Source organism: Dermochelys coriacea, chromosome 6 (genome assembly GCF_009764565.3).
Source record: "Dermochelys coriacea isolate rDerCor1 chromosome 6, rDerCor1.pri.v4, whole genome shotgun sequence".
Lineage (NCBI taxonomy): Eukaryota > Metazoa > Chordata > Testudines > Dermochelyidae > Dermochelys > Dermochelys coriacea.
The window spans coordinates 119,482,265-119,503,023 of record NC_050073.1 but is presented as its reverse complement, the minus strand read 5'-3'; the positions used below and the strand labels follow the sequence as shown (position 1 = coordinate 119,503,023).

The 20,759-nt window shown below is 38.6% G+C and overlaps 1 protein-coding gene and 1 long non-coding RNA gene across 4 annotated transcripts in view; one reads left to right on the top strand and one right to left on the bottom strand.

Annotated features, from left to right (window-relative positions):
- Window positions 1–20,759, top strand: part of PELI2 (pellino E3 ubiquitin protein ligase family member 2) — a 138,871-nt gene that overhangs the window by 104,073 nt on the left and 14,039 nt on the right. For all 3 annotated transcript variants that reach the window (XM_043517648.1, XM_038406513.2, XM_043517649.1), the window contains one exon: window positions 14,647–14,748. In XM_043517648.1, coding sequence (XP_043373583.1) covers window positions 14,647–14,748 — 102 coding nt within the window. The remainder of the gene's footprint in view (window positions 1–14,646; window positions 14,749–20,759) is intronic.
- LOC122460834 lies at window positions 459–20,131 on the bottom strand. The gene is made up of 3 exons (XR_006282380.1): window positions 19,902–20,131; window positions 6,889–6,894; window positions 459–468 (listed from the first exon to the last, which is right to left on the bottom strand). It is a non-coding gene; the product is annotated as an uncharacterized LOC122460834 (long non-coding RNA).

Genomic DNA, 20,759 nt, shown 5'->3' with positions numbered 1-20,759 from the left:
CCTGAACCAAAAGTCCAGTTACTGTGGGGTGGGAGGTGGTGTCGGGTCATTAACCCATGCCAGCCCTTGCTCAACTGGGGCTGCCCCGTGCCTGCAGGCAGGCTCCTTGAGATGCGGAGGAAGAGGAGCAAGTGGTTGGGACAGGGCCTTGGGGAGAAAGAGATGGAGAAGGGCGTGGGGCCTGGGGGAAGAGGTGGAGCAGTGGTAGGCCTTTCGAGGGAAGAGGCGGAAGGGGTGGGCCTCGGTGGTCCGGTTACCAGTATTTAGAAAGGTGACAACCCTAAATTAAGTTTTAGAGTAAATTTAATGAAATCAGAAGGTAAACAATGTTAAACAGGCTAAGTAACTTGAGGTCAATGAATTGTATATATTCTTGGCATCATCCTTTCTTTTTTAGCTGCTCCATCTGTTTAATCAGTCATCCCTAAGCATTGCCTGCTGAGGGCATTGATTTGGGGCTCCTGTGCACTATTATTTATAATATAAATAATAACCTGTATCACTCCTGAGACATAGGTAAGTAGTAAATTCATTGTACAGTTAAACTGGCATAAACAACTAAGCGCTTGTCTATATGGAGGGTTAGCGTGTGGCAAGTCATGGTCTGAATCTTAGCGTTTGAAGTGGAAGTACTTCAAGGTTCACTACCTGATTTTTAGTGCATGGTAGCAGGATCCACATGGCCAGCTAGTGCTTGGCAGGATAGTGCTCTATAGACTTGCACCATGACTTGCTGCATGCTAACTCGTTCTGTAGACAAGCTCTAAATAACTTGCCTAGTGTGTGTCAGTGAATCAGTAGCAGAGTTACCAATAGTGCATCCCCTGAGTTAGAGACTTGGCTTTAATTTGGGGTGGGGTGGGTGGGAAGCTTGTGGCTCAGCTTTGCTACATGGAAACTCCCATCTTTTGCTTACATTAAGATCTGTTGGTGCAGCAGCAGAGATGCTTGCAATGGTGTAAGTGCTAATTACACTTTAGGCTGCATGACATCGTGCTGAAAATACTTGCACTCAGTATACATTAGTCCCTATACTGCTGCTCATGCCTGTGATGGAAAACTGGTACAAATATTTGTACTTCATTTGCTCCGATGAAGTGGAATCGTCCATTTTGAATCCATGAAATTGAATTAAGGAGGTGGGGACATCAGGGTAGACAATCCGTTTTTTTGTTTTGGTTTCTTTTTAACTTAAAATCCCTTTTAATATGCAAATAAAATCTGACATTTCTATTCTTCCCATCCTAGAGTTTTAAATTACTAAAGTGAATGGGTTAGTAGTTCTGTTATTTGTATTGCATTAGCACCAGTCTTGGACCGGGAGCAACTGTGCTAGTCACGGTGTGAACACAGGACAAAAGACAGTTCCTGCCCCCAACGTTTACAATCTAGTTTTTTAATGGTTAGTAAAACTTCTGTTTTTACAGATGTTTTTCCTATTGGGACGTTTGTTGCTGAAAATATTTTTCAATGTTGAAAGATAAATCCAGTGCATAATTGATATGCAAATAACCTGTGCTCTAGTTGCCCAACATCACCATCTAATAAATATTTAACTTGCACAAGTCAAGAAAGCTGAAATGCTTTCATCAGACTATACTCCACCATTGCAGTTTGACATTGATGGGCCTTTGGTGCTCTTGAATTCCACCCTTTAGTGCCTAAATATGGATTTCCGAGCATTTACTGTAGGCAGCTCTTCTTGAAAATTTTAGTCTGTGCATTAAAAAGTTCACAATAATTCTGAAGTTTATACTTTCAGTACATTAGCTATTGTTAACAGTGAGTGAAGCAATTTTTGTTCTGCAATTGCAAAGATTTTGTTTGGCAACAAAGTTTTACATTTTTTTTTTAATGTCAGACTTATGCACATGTTTAACTTTAAGCACATGAGTACTTGACTTCAGTGGGGCTATTTGTGTGAATAAGGTTAAGTACCTGTTAGAGTATTTGCAGGATCAGGGTCTTGATATTCAATACTTTGTGGGGAGTAATTAGCTATAGCAATTTTGAAAAAGTCAAAAGACCCACTAGAGGCATTTTAAAAAAGTAGTTTAAAATTTATAACAAATTAAGGTGTAAAGTTGCAGTAGCACAAATTTTTAAATTACAAAGCCTCAACCTGATTTAGATTGATTCCTTAGAAATATCAAGTGACTTAAATCATATTTAATTCAGTGATTTAAATCGCTTCAACCTGGGGAACAAACTCTGTAGACTCTACTGGCCAATGCTTGCCTAAGGGACTTGCATATAGAAGCAACAGTTCTGAATAAACGTATTGTTTATTGTCTATTGTTTAAATTACATTTTGCTGAGTAGTTTTTTAAACAGTAATTCTTCCTCCTACAAAGATCAAGATTGCCTTTACTTCATAATTATATATAATAGGTACTCTGTGCTTGTAAACGATCTTATTTAGAACAGTTTCTTTGTGTTCTGCAAAAGCACACTCTGTACTTGGCGTGTTAATATTCTTCTTTGTTAACTGCTGATGTTTGGTGCAACATTAAAGCTAAAACCTAATGGATACACGGTTTTAGGAGAAACTAGAAGACATCCAAAAATAGTCACTAAACCATTTTGCATTTGGATTATTTTTGTCTTGTGCTGTAAGGTTTTTTGTAACTGGGCTTCCAAGTTCAGGAATTTATTTTACTGTTCTAGAATATAGAAGAACTTGAGCTCTATGTTAAAAGAAGATTTTGAAGAAAATATCAGAATACTTTCCTGCAGCAGGTTCCCCTTTGTGCTTTCTGCTGACCCAAGAAAGGGCTAAACTGACTAGTTTATAGTAAAAAAAAAAAATTGACTAGCTTATTGCTATTTGTATTTTATTTCATATATTTATGTGAAATGTATAACTTTGATAGTAGTTTGTTAATCTGTGTTACTTTGAGTGGAAAGTGCTTGGAAATCCCACTTTAAATGATGTCTAAAGATGAACTGATTTTTTTTAAACTATTCAGAGCTCTTAACTGTATAGTAGAGATAAGCAATATGGTGGCTTCTGGATATGCTTCATCTAGTGTCGTGTGGTAGAAAGTGAAAACCTAGAGTTTTAGTTTACAGCAATCTGCGTGGTTTGAATGTTACTTTTTTTTTTTTTAAAGCTAGAGTTTTTAAGAAACTGGATTTTTTAAAGGAGGGCAGATAAAATATGGATGGGGATGCCCTTCTTCCCCAAAGAAAAATAACACAGTAGCAGTTTTTTTCTGATTGTCTCAATATCTCTGCCCCTTAAAATTAATAAAAAGAAAAGGAGTACTTGTGGCACCTTAGAGACTAACAAATTTATTAGAGCATAAGCTTTCGTGAGCTACAGCTCACTTCATCGGATGCATCCGATGAAGTGAGCTGTAGCTCACGAAAGCTTATGCTCTAATAAATTTGTTAGTCTCTAAGGTGCCACAAGTACTCCTTTTCTTTTTGCGAATACAGACTAACACGGCTGCTACTCTGAAACCTTAAAATTAATAGAGAACCTTTTTGCTTCTTTCTGTAAGAAAACTGAAAAGCCCCACACAAGTCTTGCTTAGCTATATTGATGCATGTTATATTATCTCTGACCTTTTTCACTGCCAATTTAATTCAACAACTGTTGTATCAGTCTGGTCTGCTTTAGAGAGTTCTCTTTTAACCCAGTGTGTAATATGAGTAGGCTTGGCAGAATTTGATATTTATTTTTCCTCTCTAATTTTGACAGATAGTATTGATCTTTGTTAATAAACATTTTTAAATCTTTTTGATTTGTTTTAAGTGTTCACAATTGTTGGGGCAGACAATGTCTTTAATGACAGGTATTGACATTCAAAAAGTTAAAGCTTTATAACGATTAAAATATAAATTGTCAACATCACATGTTAAAATATACAACATAAATATCCTTAAAACAAACTCAAATCAAAAGTTCTCAAGCAGCGTTTTTTATCTTGCCTATTTGTAGATTTCAGTTGTCAATTTGTGTATGTATGGTGATATCAACATTTATGGACTTTTACGAATAAGAATTAATCCTTGCAAGTCTAAATATAAACTAAGAAATACTGTCAAAGTTATTTAATGACAGGACCAGTTTCAATAGAATTTAAGGTTTCAGAGTAGTAGCCGTGTTAGTCTGTATTCGCAAAAAAAAAAGGAGTACTTGTGGCACCTTAGAGACTAACAAATTTATTAGAGCATAAGCTTTCGTGAGCTACAGCTCACTTCATCGGATGCATTAAATGCATCCGATGAAGTGAGCTGTAGCTCACGAAAGCTTATGCTCTAATAAATTTTAGTCTCTAAGGTGCCACAAGTACTCCTTTTCTTTTTAATAGAATTTAAGTTTCATTGAATGAATCTGTTGAAGCTGACTTTGTTTTATGAAGAGAATTTTCTTCAGTAGTAGGTAGCAACATAAAATTCCTTATTCCTAAGATAAAAGCCTTAACAATCTAGTTGAGTTGCTGGGAGTGTGAGGAAAAGTTCCTTCACACTTGGTGTATAACAGTTCTGTTTTATTAAACTATTTCGGTAAACAATCAATATTGTTGGCAAGGGTAGCTTCATATCTATTTTTATTTCTCATGAGAGATTTTTGGGCAGCTGCTTAACACTTCTCAGTGTTAAGGTAACTATCCAGAAAGTCTTTGGCTGTCTTAATATAAAATCACTCTGTCAGATTCAATATATAGAGTCTGGACATTGCAGAATGATCTGAAACTTCTCATCTCATTAGTATACTAAGACTGCGTGCCAGTAGTGGTGGGTTTATCAGTGCTCATAGATGCTGCTGATTCACTGGAACACACATTGCTCATGCACAGTTTGTATGAAACCTCCAATGTACTTTGTCAGTCGAAGTCATCTGAGGAACTTATAATGTCACTTCATTTTTCTTCCCTTTTTATGAGGATTCTGACTGGTGACTTTATGTAAGTGTGTGCCTGGTACACTCTGAGAGGACACCATCCATGTTTCTCAAGGACAGTCATGCCCTCATGATGTATTCACTGCTTTGTTCTTGATATATACTATGAATTAATAGCTCTCTGTCTTCTCTACAGGTAGTTGAAAAAAAAAAAAACTTCTGATGGTTAGTGTACCCTACTTATACTGCAGTTATTGTAGTAACTCTTGTAGTGGTGCAAAGTTTTGGGCCATATTGTCAAAGTATAGCTTTGTATACTATGGTATTGAGTTTGTAGGTGTGTATCCTTCAAGGAGAAGATCCTGCCCCTCCTGGATGAGTAACAGGATTATTCTAAGGATAACACTGTCCCTTCAGGAAACCACAGATAAGGCAGAGTTTGTCCAGCAAACCTTTACCATGTAATGTTAGGGAATCACTCTGTAAAATATGACTCTCAAAAATAACTTTTAAAAAATAAGTTTCTTTATGGAAAACTGCTTTGTTGCCTCTTAAATTCTGTGGCTATTTGTGGCCGTTTTGCTTATTTGGAGAAAAGGGAGAAAACAAATGTTAATTTAGGAGATGCTCTTTAGGACAATGAATTACTTAGTTATGAGGCACTTCTACAGGTACTGCTAGGCCAAAGGCTCCAGTTGTGGCATTGGGAGCGGTGCATTGTGGGCAGCTATCCCAGCATGCAAGTGACTGCAATGTGCTTTTCAGGTGGGGTGGGGTGGAATGTGTTGTGTGTATGTGTGGGGGGAGAGAGTGGGTTTTTGGGGGGCCGAGAGCATGTCAGCATGCTGTCTTGTAAGTTCAGACAGCAGCAGACCCCCTTCTCCCCCCACCTCTCTCACACACACACACACACACACACACACACACACACACACACAGCATTCCACACTAATGGCTTTCTTTGTCTCAGAGTAGATAAGCAGCTGGCTGTCAGAGATTTCAAAGGGCATATCCGCATTCCTGCAGTGATTCAAAAACAATGACAAGAGTGGCCACTTGACTTAAGGGGATTATGGGAAGTTTCCAGAGGCTGCTCAGAGCGCAGTAATACAACACCTAGTTCACACTGGCGCCGCAGTGCTCCAGCGGGGGCGCAGCAAACATTATTCCACTCGCCGAGGTGGAGTACCAGCAGTGCTGTAGCCACGGAGTCAGAGCGCTCTACGTGCCTTGACAGTGCGGACGGGTAGTGAGCTAGTGTGCCCGGGGCTGCTTTATTGCGCTATAACTCGCAAGTGTAGCCAAGCCCTTAGATACTGAGCAAACACTTAAACATTATCTTATAACATGGGATACAGATATTAATTCATACAGCCACTTACAAGCATTTCATAAAGTTTAAACACTAGACACATTTTTATAAATCTAATATCTCTCAACAATGCTAACACACAGCGAACCAGATTGGTTTCCAGCTATGCATTTGTCAGTGTTCAGTGAGGTCTAGGGGGTTTGGTATGAGCTGACAGTTGGTCTGCCAGCATCACAGGAGAGAGACGGTCATTTGGTAGGAGATGGAAAGAGAGGAAAAAATGTTTTGGTAGTGGGAAAAGGGGGAAAAGACTAATGCCCTTAAAATTTTCTCTATATTTGATATACTTGGAAGGAGAGAAAGATCTCCTGACACAGTTAAACCCTAGTGTGTTATGCTGGTGGTCATTCCTTTTTATTAAACGATTTTGTAAACTCCTGCAGTTCTTAAACCCACATCTCCTCCGATCTCTTGTACACTCAGTTTGTAACAGGTTTCAGAGTAGCAGCCGTGTTAGTCTGTATTCGCAAAAAGAAAAGGAGTACTTGTGGCACCTTAGAGACTATGCTCTAATAAATTTGTTAGTCTCTAAGGTGCCACAAGTACTCCTTTTCAGTTTGTAACAATTTCTCTCCTCCCTTTGAGGCATTCCAACTAGTTCTGTTGTGGATCATATGCTCTTTGGTGTGATATCTTATCATTCATTCTGCTGGTGATGTCACACCAATCACTGAAGAGAGCTGTGTATTTAAAGAAAAGTCAGTCTGAGTTCTTCCGGGAACCGTGCGGAGCAAGGGCAGGCAGGGAGCCTGCCTTAGCCCCGCTGTGCCACCAACTGGACTTCTAGAGGCCCGGTCAGCAGTGCTGACCAGAGCCGCTAGGGTCCCTTTTTGACCAGGCCGTTCGGTCGAAAACTGGGTGCCTAGCAACCCTAATTCTGGCTAATACCAACTGCTTCCACGTACCATAGGTTTCACTGAAGGATTGTTTTTCAGTCACCAGACTTAGGTGATTTGTAGGGCTATAAATCCATTTGCCTGCAAACTCAGTCACAGTAGCTATGTCACGTATGACATTTAAAGGAACTGAGAATCCATTACTTAATCATGGCAATACATTGCCAGGTTCCAGATGTGGTGAGCTTGCCCCATTGAATCGTATGGGGTTTATCGCTGTTCCTCTTAAGTGAATTCTGTTACATGAGAAATCACCTGATGATGACTCCAAAGGAATATTTAGTTCAGCAGCTTTGTGTAGTACCCTATAACAATAGTATCTGTAAATTCAATATGAATACTATTCTTTAAGGAAATACAACGTTGCCAGAATTACAATCATACAAAACTAGTTCAAAGTCCCTTTTAGCCACATTTGTCCCATGTATAGTTTGTAACATGATGACAGAGTCAAATTTAGCCCTGGTGCAAGTTACACCTGGACAGTACATGGCCCAGAAACTGCAAAAATATCTTCCTTTTACAGTGTTTCAAATTAGGGATTTATTGAATCATTTTAACTATTAGGCTGATTATCATTTGGTTTTAGAAAATGACCATGAGCTACATTGAAATCTCTTCAATAAATGTTGGAGTTAACAAATTTGTGCACAGGGTTTTTTGCCCATTTAATTTTAATACAGATTTGCCTAGTTCTGCAAATATTTCTTGTGATGAAAAAGTTCAATAAATGCAACTGTTTTAAAAACCTGGTTTTTGTTCATATTCGTGTTAGTGGCATCTCCTTTCCTTTCCTTTTTTTTTTTTTTCTGTGTGGATTTGCTAACTCTTTTACTGAGGGCAATCTTATGAATGTTCCAAGATATTCATTTAGCTGTTGGTGGGAAAATGTTGACAGCTGAGAGGTTAAAGGTTCAGGAGGTGTTAGTGTGGATACCCAGATAACATGTGCACAGTAGGCTGAAATTCCTTCAGCTTAAAGACCTAATGTAAACGCTCACTTGTTCTGTTTATAAGGAAAGCAATAACATGAAAAGAAGAACTGGTATGTGGCTGAATAGGAAGCAGATGGAGAGGCTTTTTTTAAACAGCTATGACTCAGATTCTGGTTGATATGGGCACTTTTCCCCTCCCTCTCTATGCATACAAAGCCCATGAAGTTTCCATGACAATGTTCTCTTGCCAAAGGTTACAACTATTAAGTATAATTTTTTTATGTCAGCTATCATAAGTCAGTATACACTTCCAGCTTTATTGTAGTCTAGTACTATAGAAGCAATAATTCTGGGTAATTGATGTTTAGTTTTTACATTACTATGGAATAAAAAAGCTGCAAACCATGACTCTTCAGGTTCAAATAGTATGATTATATTAATTGAAAGGAATTTTATTTCAAATCATGTCATAATTGGTTGAGAAATTCTTAGTTTTAAGTAGGAACATAAGAATGGCCATACTGGGCCAGACCAAATGTCCATCAAGCCCAGTATTCTGTCCTCTGACAGAGGTCAATGGCAGGTGCCCCAAAGGGAATGAACAGACAAGTTATCGTCAAGTGATCCATGCCCTGTCACCCAATCCCAGCTTCTGGCAAACAGAGGCTAGGGACACCATTCCTGCCCATCCTGGCTAATAGCCATTGATAGACCTATCCTCCATGAATCTATCTAGCTCCCTTTTGAACTCTGTTACAGTACTGGCCTTCACAACACCCTCTTGCAAGGAGTTCCAGAGGTTGACAGTGCGTTGCGTGAAAAAAACACTTTTTGGTATAAAATGGTCTCCTTTCCCTATTTCTCTTTAACTCTATGCAAACGAAGGATTCACACTTACCAATTTCATCCTTCAGGTTGGTGTGGTTCATAGAAAAAGGGTCTGGAAAGAAATAAAACTTCAGTCTTGTGCCCCTCTTTAAAAGTCATATCAAACTTCAATTGATATTGCTCCCCCATGCACTAATACAGAGAGTAATATACATTTTAAAATAATACTCTAACCCAAAACAGAATTTTTGTACATCTTTTTTTCACCTGTATTCAAAATGGAAATACTGATGCAACCATACCAGTGGTTGTTCTACCAACGTGAGGGGCAAGGGTAGAGTCCATGGTGTCGGTGGGGTTATTTAGTCAAGGGGTACTCAGTTAATGCACTCTTAATAAGAAGCTGATTTTAATAAAGTATTCTAAAATCCACATGCATGCATAGTGAGTCTCAAATATTAGTATGTCACAGGAGGAGTAGGGGTAGAGGAATACTACTTGGGTGTAAACTTGGGGTCATTTGGTCAAGGAATTTCTCAGATACAGTACAAGCAGCTCATAGTCAAATTGCTTTAAAAAACATGCATCGCAAGATTGTCTTGAAAATGGATATCCCATAATAGGGGCTAAGATTCCAGAAGAGAACCTATAGGGATGACTGGATCCGTTCATATCTCCAGTTCTCCTATGATCCAGATGGTTTTGCAGAACCGCTTCCCTCTAATCCTCAAAGTGGAATACAGCATCTGGGGCTCCACTCCACTCCCCCTTGCTGCATCTGTTTGGTAGATGTGATCCTCAGAGCCTGTTGGTTTCCACCTTCTTTCCTCCACTTGCCTCCTCGAGCAGTACGGGAGTCACAGAGGGGCCAGAAAGAGAGCAGAGTTGGTAGTTGAGTACCAGTGATGTGTCCCTTTAGCCTCCGTACCCAAAGGTATGTGCCAGTTGTACCTCCTGCACTATCACCATTTCATCAAAAAGAGGAAATTCACTACCTCAGAACTCCGTATTAAAGTTAAGGTTGACCGGCACTGCCTTGTACCTCTCCAGAAGGTATACATCAGCCCCACCGCACAACCTGAATTCTTCCTTCTGAGTGATGTCCCATGTTGCCCTGACAGACAACACAGCACTCTGTCCTTCCAGATGATATGGAGCGCTGCAGGATGCAGCACACCGTATAGTGTAGGAAAACCATGTCAAACTGTGTCCTCGCTAAAGCAAAGGTTGTATTTAGAGCAGGCTCTGTAAACGCTGCAGGGTATCAGAGTGCCAGCCGTGTTAGTCTGTATTTGCAAAAGAAAAGGAGGACTTGTGGCACCTTAGAGACTAACGTTTATTTGAGCATAAGCTTTCTTGAGCTACAGTTCACTTCGTCGAAAGCTTATGCTCAAATAAATTTTAGTCTGTAAGGTGCCACAAGTACTGCATGATATGTTTACACTGTAGCTGAGAGCAAGTCTCACAGTCTGGATAGATAAACTTTTGCATGCGTGGCTCCCTCTAGCATGCTAAAAATAGATATGTAGATGTTGTGGTTTTAGAGCCCAACCTGTAATGTCTACACAGCTATTTTTAGTTCGCCTGTGTGAGGCCTGCTAACACAAGTCTGTCTGCTCAGGTTGGGAAGATTTGCTTCCAACTGCAGTGTAGACATACCCTAAGGGCTACACCGAGCCTGTGCTCAACCACTTCACAAACCAGAGTTGCCCAATGTTAGCACCCCTTGTCCTAAGGATTCCCTCTAGAACATCATGTGCCCTTGCCTCTGACCTACAGTGCAAATCTCCATGGCAAACAGGCTTTTGTGTTCTTGCACAACTAATGCATCTCCCCACAGAAATGAGCAGTCCATGATCTCTGGCATATGTGGGGGGGGGGGGCAGATGCACCTTTCTTCATGTTTCAGCATGCACTACGGCAACCTGCTGCAAGTAATCCCTCCACCAATCAATATAGCTGTCCTTAACACAATGTAGGGCAGTTGGAGTGCATGCAGACAAATGAGAGTATACAATTGTGGGACACACCACAGAACATAAAATGGCACATTACTTAATTACTCCTGATGTCTGTTTAGTATAGGGCAGCCCTGGCAGAAACAAGCTTTTATCCTACACCCCCTCCCCCCCGCAAAGTAACTCTTGCCAGCTCCAAGGGGCAGAATTAAAGTTGCAGGGCTCATGTGCCCCTTTAAGTCTTGCTATTTCCTGGTTTTCAGAGGTTTAGCTATAGGTGTGGTTGATGTTTTAGGAAGTATTGAGGCACTGCATTAATGAAGTTTTTGGGTAATGAATTAAATCAGATGCCAACTTTCGCAATTCTATCACAGATCTTGTGATATTTAGTGTGGTTTTCTCAAAACGCCAGCTCCTGGAGCAGTACAATTATGTCACAATCTCAACTGTGTTTATTTTTTTAAAATGAAATAAACTATCCTTCGTGGTTGTGGTGGAAAGCTTAAAAGCACAAACCACAAAGGCCCTTAGTGCAAGTTGTTAGGTAGGTTCTGTACCTTTCTCTGCTTGTACAGTGCCCGATGCACTGGGTACTACTAGAAACAAACACATTTTTTAATTCTTTGACTTTACAGTTTTAGTTTAGGGGCCAATTGCTTTCTAAGGCAAGTAATAAAAATACATATGAAATTTCTGTGAACTGGAGCAACTGCCTGTGCTGTATTCACTGTGGAAAGTATGTCTTCTCGAACAATTTCTTAACATTTTGAAAAGCAGTTATACAATACCAGGAAATACGCTGCTAAATCCATATTATTTAAACCCAGTTTTTCAATGGAAGGGGGAGAAAAACCCTGCTGATATAACAGATTGAAAAGGTGCATCCATTGCTAGATACATTACTTCAAATGTGATTTTCATTTCTCAAATCTTAAGAAAATGACCAGCCTTTGGCAATATTAATGAATTTTTCTAAAGCCCAGGTTATGAGTTAGTCTAAAAGTTATTTCAGGTAAACCAGCTTCTAAAGTAGCTAGTATATGGGTCTAAAATAAGGCATCTACAGCTTAGGTTACCTAGTAAATTGTTAATGGGAACCAAATGAGAGTTCTGGAATTAAAGCCATAATGCATTAGTGAGTGTATGGTATAGGATTCATTGGAATACGGTGACATTTATGAAGGGCCTAATATTACAGCTCGTACATCAAAAGGATTTGTTTTTCAGATTGCGATAGACTGCTTTGTGACTAGTGAGGGCTGGATTCTAATCTAATGGCTGGAGGAATGGAGATAAAAATAATTTGTAGGCATGCCCTGGCCTAGTTTTCTTCGGCGAAAGTATTGGTCAGGATCAGTCTAATAATGATTAGACCTGCTAAGGGAGCCAAAATTCTGATTAGATTTATGCAATCTATGCCACATAATTAGTACCCGAGAAGGTCCATAGTATGTTACAGAAGTAAAAAAAACATTCTTTACATTGATAGCAGTAGAATGGTATGCTGCAAAAAAAAAAAAAAAATCAGACTAGTTTAACGGTCTAGGCTAAAAGTTCACTTGATTTGCTCTTTCAGTCAGAGACAGCACTATATAAAGTGCCCATTAGCTCTGAGACAGATAGGACTTATGTTTCCAGAGTTGATCATTAATCTTTCCAACCCCTATTAATGTTTGTCATGTGTTTTTATATACTACATTTGTCTTAACGTTTGTAAATGTGATTATGTATATTAAACTTTGCTGCTTTCTGTGTGTAAAAATTGTATGATTTTTGTTGCATATGTTTTCACTATATTATTTATACTGCAATAGCATCCACAGACCATAGTCAGGGCCCAAGACCCTATTGTGCTAAGTGTTGTATGTACAAAATGTAAAAGATTGTCCCTGCCTAAACAGTTTACAGTCTAAGGCCAAATCCTGCAGTTTTTGATATGCTGGCAGAGTGCTGACTTGTATAGAGCCCCATTCAGTGGCAAGATGGGACCTAAATAGATAACAGGTGACTACACCAAATGGTGGGACAGTTATGATCAATGTAAAGTTATAAATGCATGGAACTTCTGTAATTTATTTATACATTATAGCAGTTATAATTATGTGGGATAGATTGCATAAATCTGTGGAGAAATTAGCTTATCAGTGATTACTGTGCATGTATAAATTCATAATTAAAAATGGTCCAGTTTTTGTCCATTCATAAAACAAAACATCATAGTGTGAAATCTTGTAACCTCTTTTAATGTTGTAAATTGTATTCCATGAAACCGAAATATGGCTAAACATCTTAACCTGGAACAATGGGAAATATTTCTTCTTTCTTACAATAGTGTGATTTAAAAAAAAAAAAATTTTTTTTTGTCAGTCTGGAATGTTAGACTTCGCTGTTTCCGTGTTTTCTGTGGATTTCTCAGGCCTTTAATGGTACTCCAAAAAGCTTTTTGTGGTTCATTTAAGAAATGAACTCTATTGCTTTGGGATCAGTTAGAAAGTCTCAAAACAATTTTCAGGGACTTTATTTCACTGTCTGAAGCAATAAAGTAAAGTATACCAAGCTGCTCAATTTAACTATCCCTTTCCGTATTGGATACTTGTCATTTTGTAGATCAAGAGAAATATGAATAAATCACCAGTGTGATAGTCTATCTCTTTAAACATCAGTTGATCTAATTAATTATGGCATCATCTTGTAGAGTTGTGACCGTGTTGAACTTGGGCATTTTAACAGACTTAAATTTCCATTCTATTGTTACATGTACTCTATGCTGCAGAAATTCTATTTATATAGATGCATCTGTGTGCTGAATAACAATTAATTCTGCAGACTATGCGGATCTCAATAACTTGAGCCAAACTGTTCATTCTTTAAAAACTAAAAAACTAGAATTCATCTGGAATGAGTTAATGTTGGCTGGTTGTTTTGTTTTGGAAGATGTAATTATTAGATTCTAATGGTCTTGTGTCACTGATAAGTTAGTTGGTATTTCACTTGCCTTAGTACCCCCTTCTGAAAATTTGGGAGAAATTAATTTCTTAGTACTTTGTTCTTTGATATATGAGGCTGAAAAGTGTTATGAAAAAGTCAAGTATTATTTGCATTGGATATTCTTTAGAAATGATTATGAACTTATATGCAGTTAATGTATTATCCCGTTATCTGCCGGACTTGTTTTTTTCATATTTTTTTTTATAATGGTTACGTTGTATTCAATGGAATGCTATTTCTGGTAAATTCAGAAAGCTTAAAAATCATTTTGTTTCAAATGAGTTACTACTTTAAACTTTATATATATATATATATAAAAACAGTGAATCACTGATGCTATTTAAGCTTTAGATAACTCTTGCTGAAAATTGAATAAAATCAATGTTTTAATAAAAAATAAGTCTAGTGTAAGTGTGATGTCTTTTCTTTTCTTCTTTGTTCTTTTTTGCAAAGGAAGATGGAGATGAGGTATATGGATGCCAGGATTCTGAGGGATAGTAATTTTAGGCCCATGATGAAATTTCAAAAACAAATCGGTGGACTGGGGATCTAAATTTCTCAAATATTAGTTACGCTTGTAGTCCTAAAATACATAGGGAGCAAACAGATACAGTTCTTGAATCAGAAAAGCCATTGTAAGAACTAAGGGGTTTTGTTTATGGGTCGATTTACTCAGCTTTGTAATAGAACAGTGTACTACAACATTCTTTTTTCTGGATTATTGTCAGGTGTTTATATAGTGAAATGAGTCTGATTATAATGTTTAACAGTAAACTTATGTGAAATGGAAATATCTTTTTGTTCTCTTATTCAACAGGCCATCAGCTGTAAAGGTCAGCACAGTATCTCTTATACGTTATCCAGAAACCAGACAGTTGTAGTGGAGTATACACATGATAAAGATACAGACATGTTTCAGGTAAGACTCTGCTTATTAAAATAGTATACTTGTTATACAGCCTCTGCAACCAGTCCCACTTGTACTCTTGCACAAAGTGTTACCTTTAGGCTATAGAATTCTCATGACCATATTTAGAGTTGCTCTTCCTATTGAACAGGCTATCTTTTTTTTAACCAGAGCCAGTATCAGTTAAACATCCTTACCCTTCCACCACTGTTTATTTTCAATATGGATATCATAGCAGCTGTAAAAATGGCCCATGCAATGTATTTGGGAGCATTAAGAAACACTAAGGCCAAGAATACAACTAGAGTTAGAGGGGTTGGAGTAGAAAGGGAGTAGTTGGGAGCAGGAGATGGGAGAAGGAAGGGAGAGGCAGGAGCAAAAGGGGGCAGAAGACTGTGGGGGAAGGAATAGGAACATGGATGGGAGCCTGGGATGAGAACTATGCCTTCAAGGAGGCAGGGGTCCTATGGAAAAAAATAATACGTGATCTTGTAATTAAAGATTGCATCATAATGCATATAAACAAGGACACTGAATTGCGGATGCACAGGAAGCCTTATTTCTGGCATTGTCTAACTTTTGAGTGCTTGACTTTGCAACAGTAACATTCTCTTAACGTAGGTCTTTTTTTTTTTTTTTTTAATGTCATTATGTCAAGGGCTGTTGATTAACAGTTAACTGACATGATTAACTCAAAAAAATTAATCGTGATTAATTTTTTTAATCACGATTAAGCGCAGATTTAATCGCACTGTTAAACAATAGAATTCCAATTGAAATGTATTAAATATTTTGGATGTTTTTCTACATTTTCAAATATATTGATTTCAATTACAACACAGAGTACAGAGTTTACACTGCTCACTTTGTATTACTTTTATTCCAAATATTTGCACTGTAAAAATGATAAACAAAAGAAATAGTATTTTTCAGTTCACCTCACACAAGTATCATAGTGCAATCTCCATGAAAATGCAATTTACAAATGTAGATTTTTTTTTTTGTTACATAACTGCACTCAAAAACAAAACAATGTAAAACTTTAGAGCCTACAAGTCCACTCAGTCCTACTTCTCGTTCAACCAATTACTAAGAGAAACAAGTTTGTTTGCATTTATGGGATATAATGCTGCTCGCTTCTTATTTACAATGTCACCTGAAAGTGAGAACAGACGTTCGCACGGCACTTTAGTAACCGGCATTGCCAGGTATTTACATGCCAGATCTGCTAAACATTCCTATGCCCTTTCATGCTTTTGTCACCATTCCAGAGGATATGTTTCCATGCTGATGATGATCGTTTAAAAAAAAAATGTGTTAATATAAATTTGTGACTGAACTCCTTGGGGGAGAATTGTATATCTCCTGCTCTGTGTTTTACCTGCATTTTGCCATGTATTTCATGTTATAGTAGTCTCGGATGATGACCCAGCACATATTGTTCATTTTAAGAACACTTTCACTGCAGATTTGACAAAACGCAAAGAAGATACCAATGTGAGATTTCTAAAGATAACTACAGCACTCGACCCAAGACTTAAGCATCTGAAGTGCCTTCCAAAATCTGAGAGGGACAGGGTGTGGAGCATGCTTTCAGAAGTCTTAAAAGAGCAACACTCAGATGCAGAAACTACGGAACCCGAACCACCAAAAAAGAAAATCAGCCTTCTGCTGGTGGCATCTGACTCGAATGTTGAAAATGAACAGGCATTGGTCTGCACTGCTTTGGATCATTATCAATCAGAACCCATCATCAGCATGGACTCGTATCCTCTAGAATGGTGGTTGAAGCATGAAGGGACATATGACTCTTTAGTGCGTCTGGCACGTAAATATCTTGCAATGCTAGCTACAACAGTGTCATGTGGATGCCTGTTGTTGCTTTCAAGTGACATAAACCAGAAGCAGGCAGCATTATCTCCTGCAAATGTAAACAAACTTGTTTATCTGAGTGATTGGCTGAACAAGAAGTAGGAATGAGTGGACTTATAGGCTCTAAACTTTTACATTGTTTTATTTTTGAATATAGTTTTTTTTTTTTACATCTATATTTGTAAGTTCAACTTTCATGATAGAGATTGCACTACCATATTTGTATGAGGTGAATTGAAAAATACTATTTCTTTTGTTTTTTACAAATATTTTATAATTGCAAATATTTATAATAAAAAATAAATGTACAGTGAGCACTGTACACTTTGTATGCTGTTGTAATTGAAATCAACATATTTGAAAATGTGGAAAACATCCAAAAATATTTATGTAAATAATATTCCATTATTAACAGTGTGATTAATTACTATTTTTAATTGCTTGACAGAATTTCTGTATGTAGTTAGGGTCACTAGGCTAAGGAAAAAAACTTGCACAATCTTTTCTTATCAAGGCCACACACGTTCATCTTAACAGTAATTAAATCATCCTACTTTGAGTTATTAAATACCTTTGTTCAGTCTGTAGCACTTAAAAGCGTTCAGCACTTGGTTTTCTTTCGGTTGACAGAAGAGAAGAGGTAATGGCCTAACTATCCAAATGTAAATACCCTCTGCTCCAATCATTTTCTTTTCTTGCTCCATGTAAAGTTCTCCCAGGGGAATCTGTCAAACGAACCTGTTACCTTTTTTTGATGAGATTACAAGTTTGGTTAATAAATGTAATAGTGTTGACATAATATACTTCGTCTTCTGTAGAGCATTTGACTTGGTACCACACAACATTTTGATCAAAAAACTAGAGAGAAAAAATTAACCTGGAATTCATTAAATGGATTAAATGCTGGGTAACTGATCAGTCTCCTGTTAGGGGGCTTATTTCTTCACCCACTTACTTCCCTGGTCCTTCTCACATGAACAGAGAGCAACAATACCCGAAGTCCAAAGATGCAAACAATTCGATATTTATTGGGGTAAACTTCCAGCAAGCATGATTCCAGTTTCCTTCGTTAGTGTCCCCCTTCCCAGCAACCACAGAACCTTACACCTGTCTCTGTTCCCATTCCTGCCCTTAGCCAAACATGATTCCAATTTCCCCATTCCCCCCACCCATTTCATGATTGACTGCAGACTATATAGTAAAACTTGAGCTCTGCTTAGCTATACCTTAACCAATCATTTTACTGAAATTTAACTAACCAATCCTAACATTGTAACGAGATTTAACCAATTATATCCCACCACCTTAATTAGTTTACACCCAGCAAAATTAATTATACAGCAGATAGGAACAATCACAGAACCAGACAGATTATACAGACAAACAATGGGGAAATGGGGACTACAGTGATAGAACAAACACAGAAATGAGGATTTCACATCCCAGCTATTGATAAGTGAGTTCTTGCCAGACGGGATGCTATCAAACTAAGTTTCCTTTTCCATTTTCTAGGCACTTCCCTTTCTCTGGAGGTGATAGGCACTATCTGGACAGGATTGTATCCTAACAGCCCAATAGCACCCGATTTCAATGTGACTAGTTTGGAATGTGAGGTGGTGACCGGTCGCTTCCCAGCTTAGGGCTGCCTCTGTTGCTTCGCCAAAGGCCTTAGCCTAAGCACAGGGCCTCAGACTGTCACAGTAAGAGAAGGACCCTACGCTGGCAGACAGTGATTTTGATTCTTTTATAGCTCTATAACTAGCCAAGTGATAAGAATATACCTAAATTCTTAGAGTACAGGCCTTTACAGACAGGCCTGAATATCTATATCCTAACATCTCCAAACTAGCCAAGTGATAAGAATATACCTAAATTCTTAGAGTACAGGCCTTTACAGACAGGCCTGAATATCTATATCCTAACATCTCCAAACGAGGAATCATCACTGAATAGGTGTGTTTTTTATCCCTCTCCATGGGTGGTAAAAGGTGCTGCTACTTGGTGTCGGGACAGGACACGGGGATGAGGAAGTGAAGAGTATGGAGCATGAGCATGCACAGCTATTTCCTAGGCACAATTCAGAGACAGGCTGGCTGCAGGTCACGCAGCTGACTCAGCTGGTGTGGAGGGTGCAGCTAGGGAGGCTCGTGGGTCAGGGACCCAATGTTGAGGTCCGGATCCATTGGAGAGGCAGCTGAGTGAACAGCCCTACTTTGGCTGAGGATTTGCCTCACAGTGGCAACCTTGCAGAGCCTGCTGTCCCCTCTGTGACGGGTTTGGTCATAGAGATTCCCTTGGGACTATCACCTGATGTGCTGAGACTACCTCTGAGCCTGTTTTCTCTGCCAGTTTGGGCCTCCAGAACCCTGCCTTGTTGAGCCAGACACGTGTCTGCTCCAACACAGCCCCACGGTCTGAAACATGCTCCCCAAAGCTGCAGACTTAACTGAAAACAGCTTAAGAAGTGCTGCTCTGTCTCCAGACACCCAACTCCCAATGGGATCCAAACCCCAAATAAATCTGTTTTACTCTGTATAAAGCTTATACAGGATAAACTCATAAATTATCTGCCCTCTAACACTGATAGAGAGTGTTTTTTCCACCGAATGCATCCGATGAAGTGAGCTGTAGCTCACGAAAGCTTATGCTCAAATAAATTTGTTAGTCTCTAAGGTGCCACAAGTACTCCTTTTCTTTTTACTGATAGAGAGAGATGCACAGCAGTTTGCTCCCCCAGGTATTAATTACTTACTCTGGGTTAATTAATAACCAAAAAGTGATTTTATTAAGTATAAAAAGTAGGATGTAAGTGGTTCCAAGTAATAACAGACCGAACAAAGTAATGTCAGGTTTCAGAGTAGCAGCCGTGTTAGTCTGTATTCGCAAAAAGAAAAGGAAGATGCATCCGATGAAGTGAGCTGTAGCTCACGAAAGCTTATGCTCAAATAAATTTGCTAGTCTCTAAGGTGCCACAAGTACTCCTTTTCTTTTTGCGAACAAAGTAAGTTACCAAGCAAAATAAAACAAAACACGCAAGTCTAAGCCTAATGTATTAAGAAACTGATTTACAGATGAAATCTCACCCCCAGAAATGTTCCAATAAGCTTCTTTCACAGACTGGACTCCCTCCTAGTCTGGGTCCAGCAATCACTCACACCCCTGTAGTTACTGTCCTTTGTTCCAGTTTCTTTCAGGCATCTCTTGGGGGTGGAGAAGCCATCTCTTGAGCCAGCTGAAGACAAAATGGAGAGGCTTCCAGGGCCTTTTATATTCTCTCTTATGGGTGGCACAACATGCAACGTGATGGAGTTTGTAGGCACCTGGGCAAGTCACATGTCCATGAATGATTAAGCTTTTTGCAGGCTGACGCCATTGTTCACATGTTAGTTTGAACTTCCCCAGGAAAGCTCAGATGTGGATTGGCGTCTCCCAGAGTCCATTGTCAGTTAAGTGTTTCTTGATTGGGCACTTGCTGAGAATAGTCCTTTCTCAAGAAGCTGACCAAATGCTTCACTGAGGCTACTTAGAATCAAACACATCAAGATACAAGTATGTAGCCAATATTCATAACTTCAAATACAAAAATGATACATACATACAGATAGCATAATCAAACCCAGCAAATTACAACCTTTCCATAGACACCCCACTTGACCTCCTCTGTACAAGACCTGGTGCAACCATAGGACCGTGGTTGCAACAATGATCTATACGGTCACAGTTCATGTCAATAACGTCACACATACTATAAAGGAATGATGACCCTGAATGTATTTATTGACAATGAAGGCTTTATTTTTTAGAGTAGAGCAATATTTCTGATGTTCCATTTAAAGTAGTAGGGTCAAATTCTCTTCCGTTGTCATTGAGTGAAATTCCATTAAAGTCAATAGGTCTACACTTGTTTACATCATCAGAAAATTTGGCCCTCCATCTTCAAAGAGTGATCTTAAGTAGTGTTCTTTGACAATAGACATGAGTGATCAATGAGTGGGTGACTACTTATAGCTTTTAATAACAAGTCGTGGGCAGTGAGGCTGTCTAACAGATTATGATTGGAAAAGTTATGATTGACTTTCAGGAGTACTTCAGCATTACTGTACATCAATGTTTGTAGCCCCTAGCATATTTCATGTATGTATGTGTCCCAA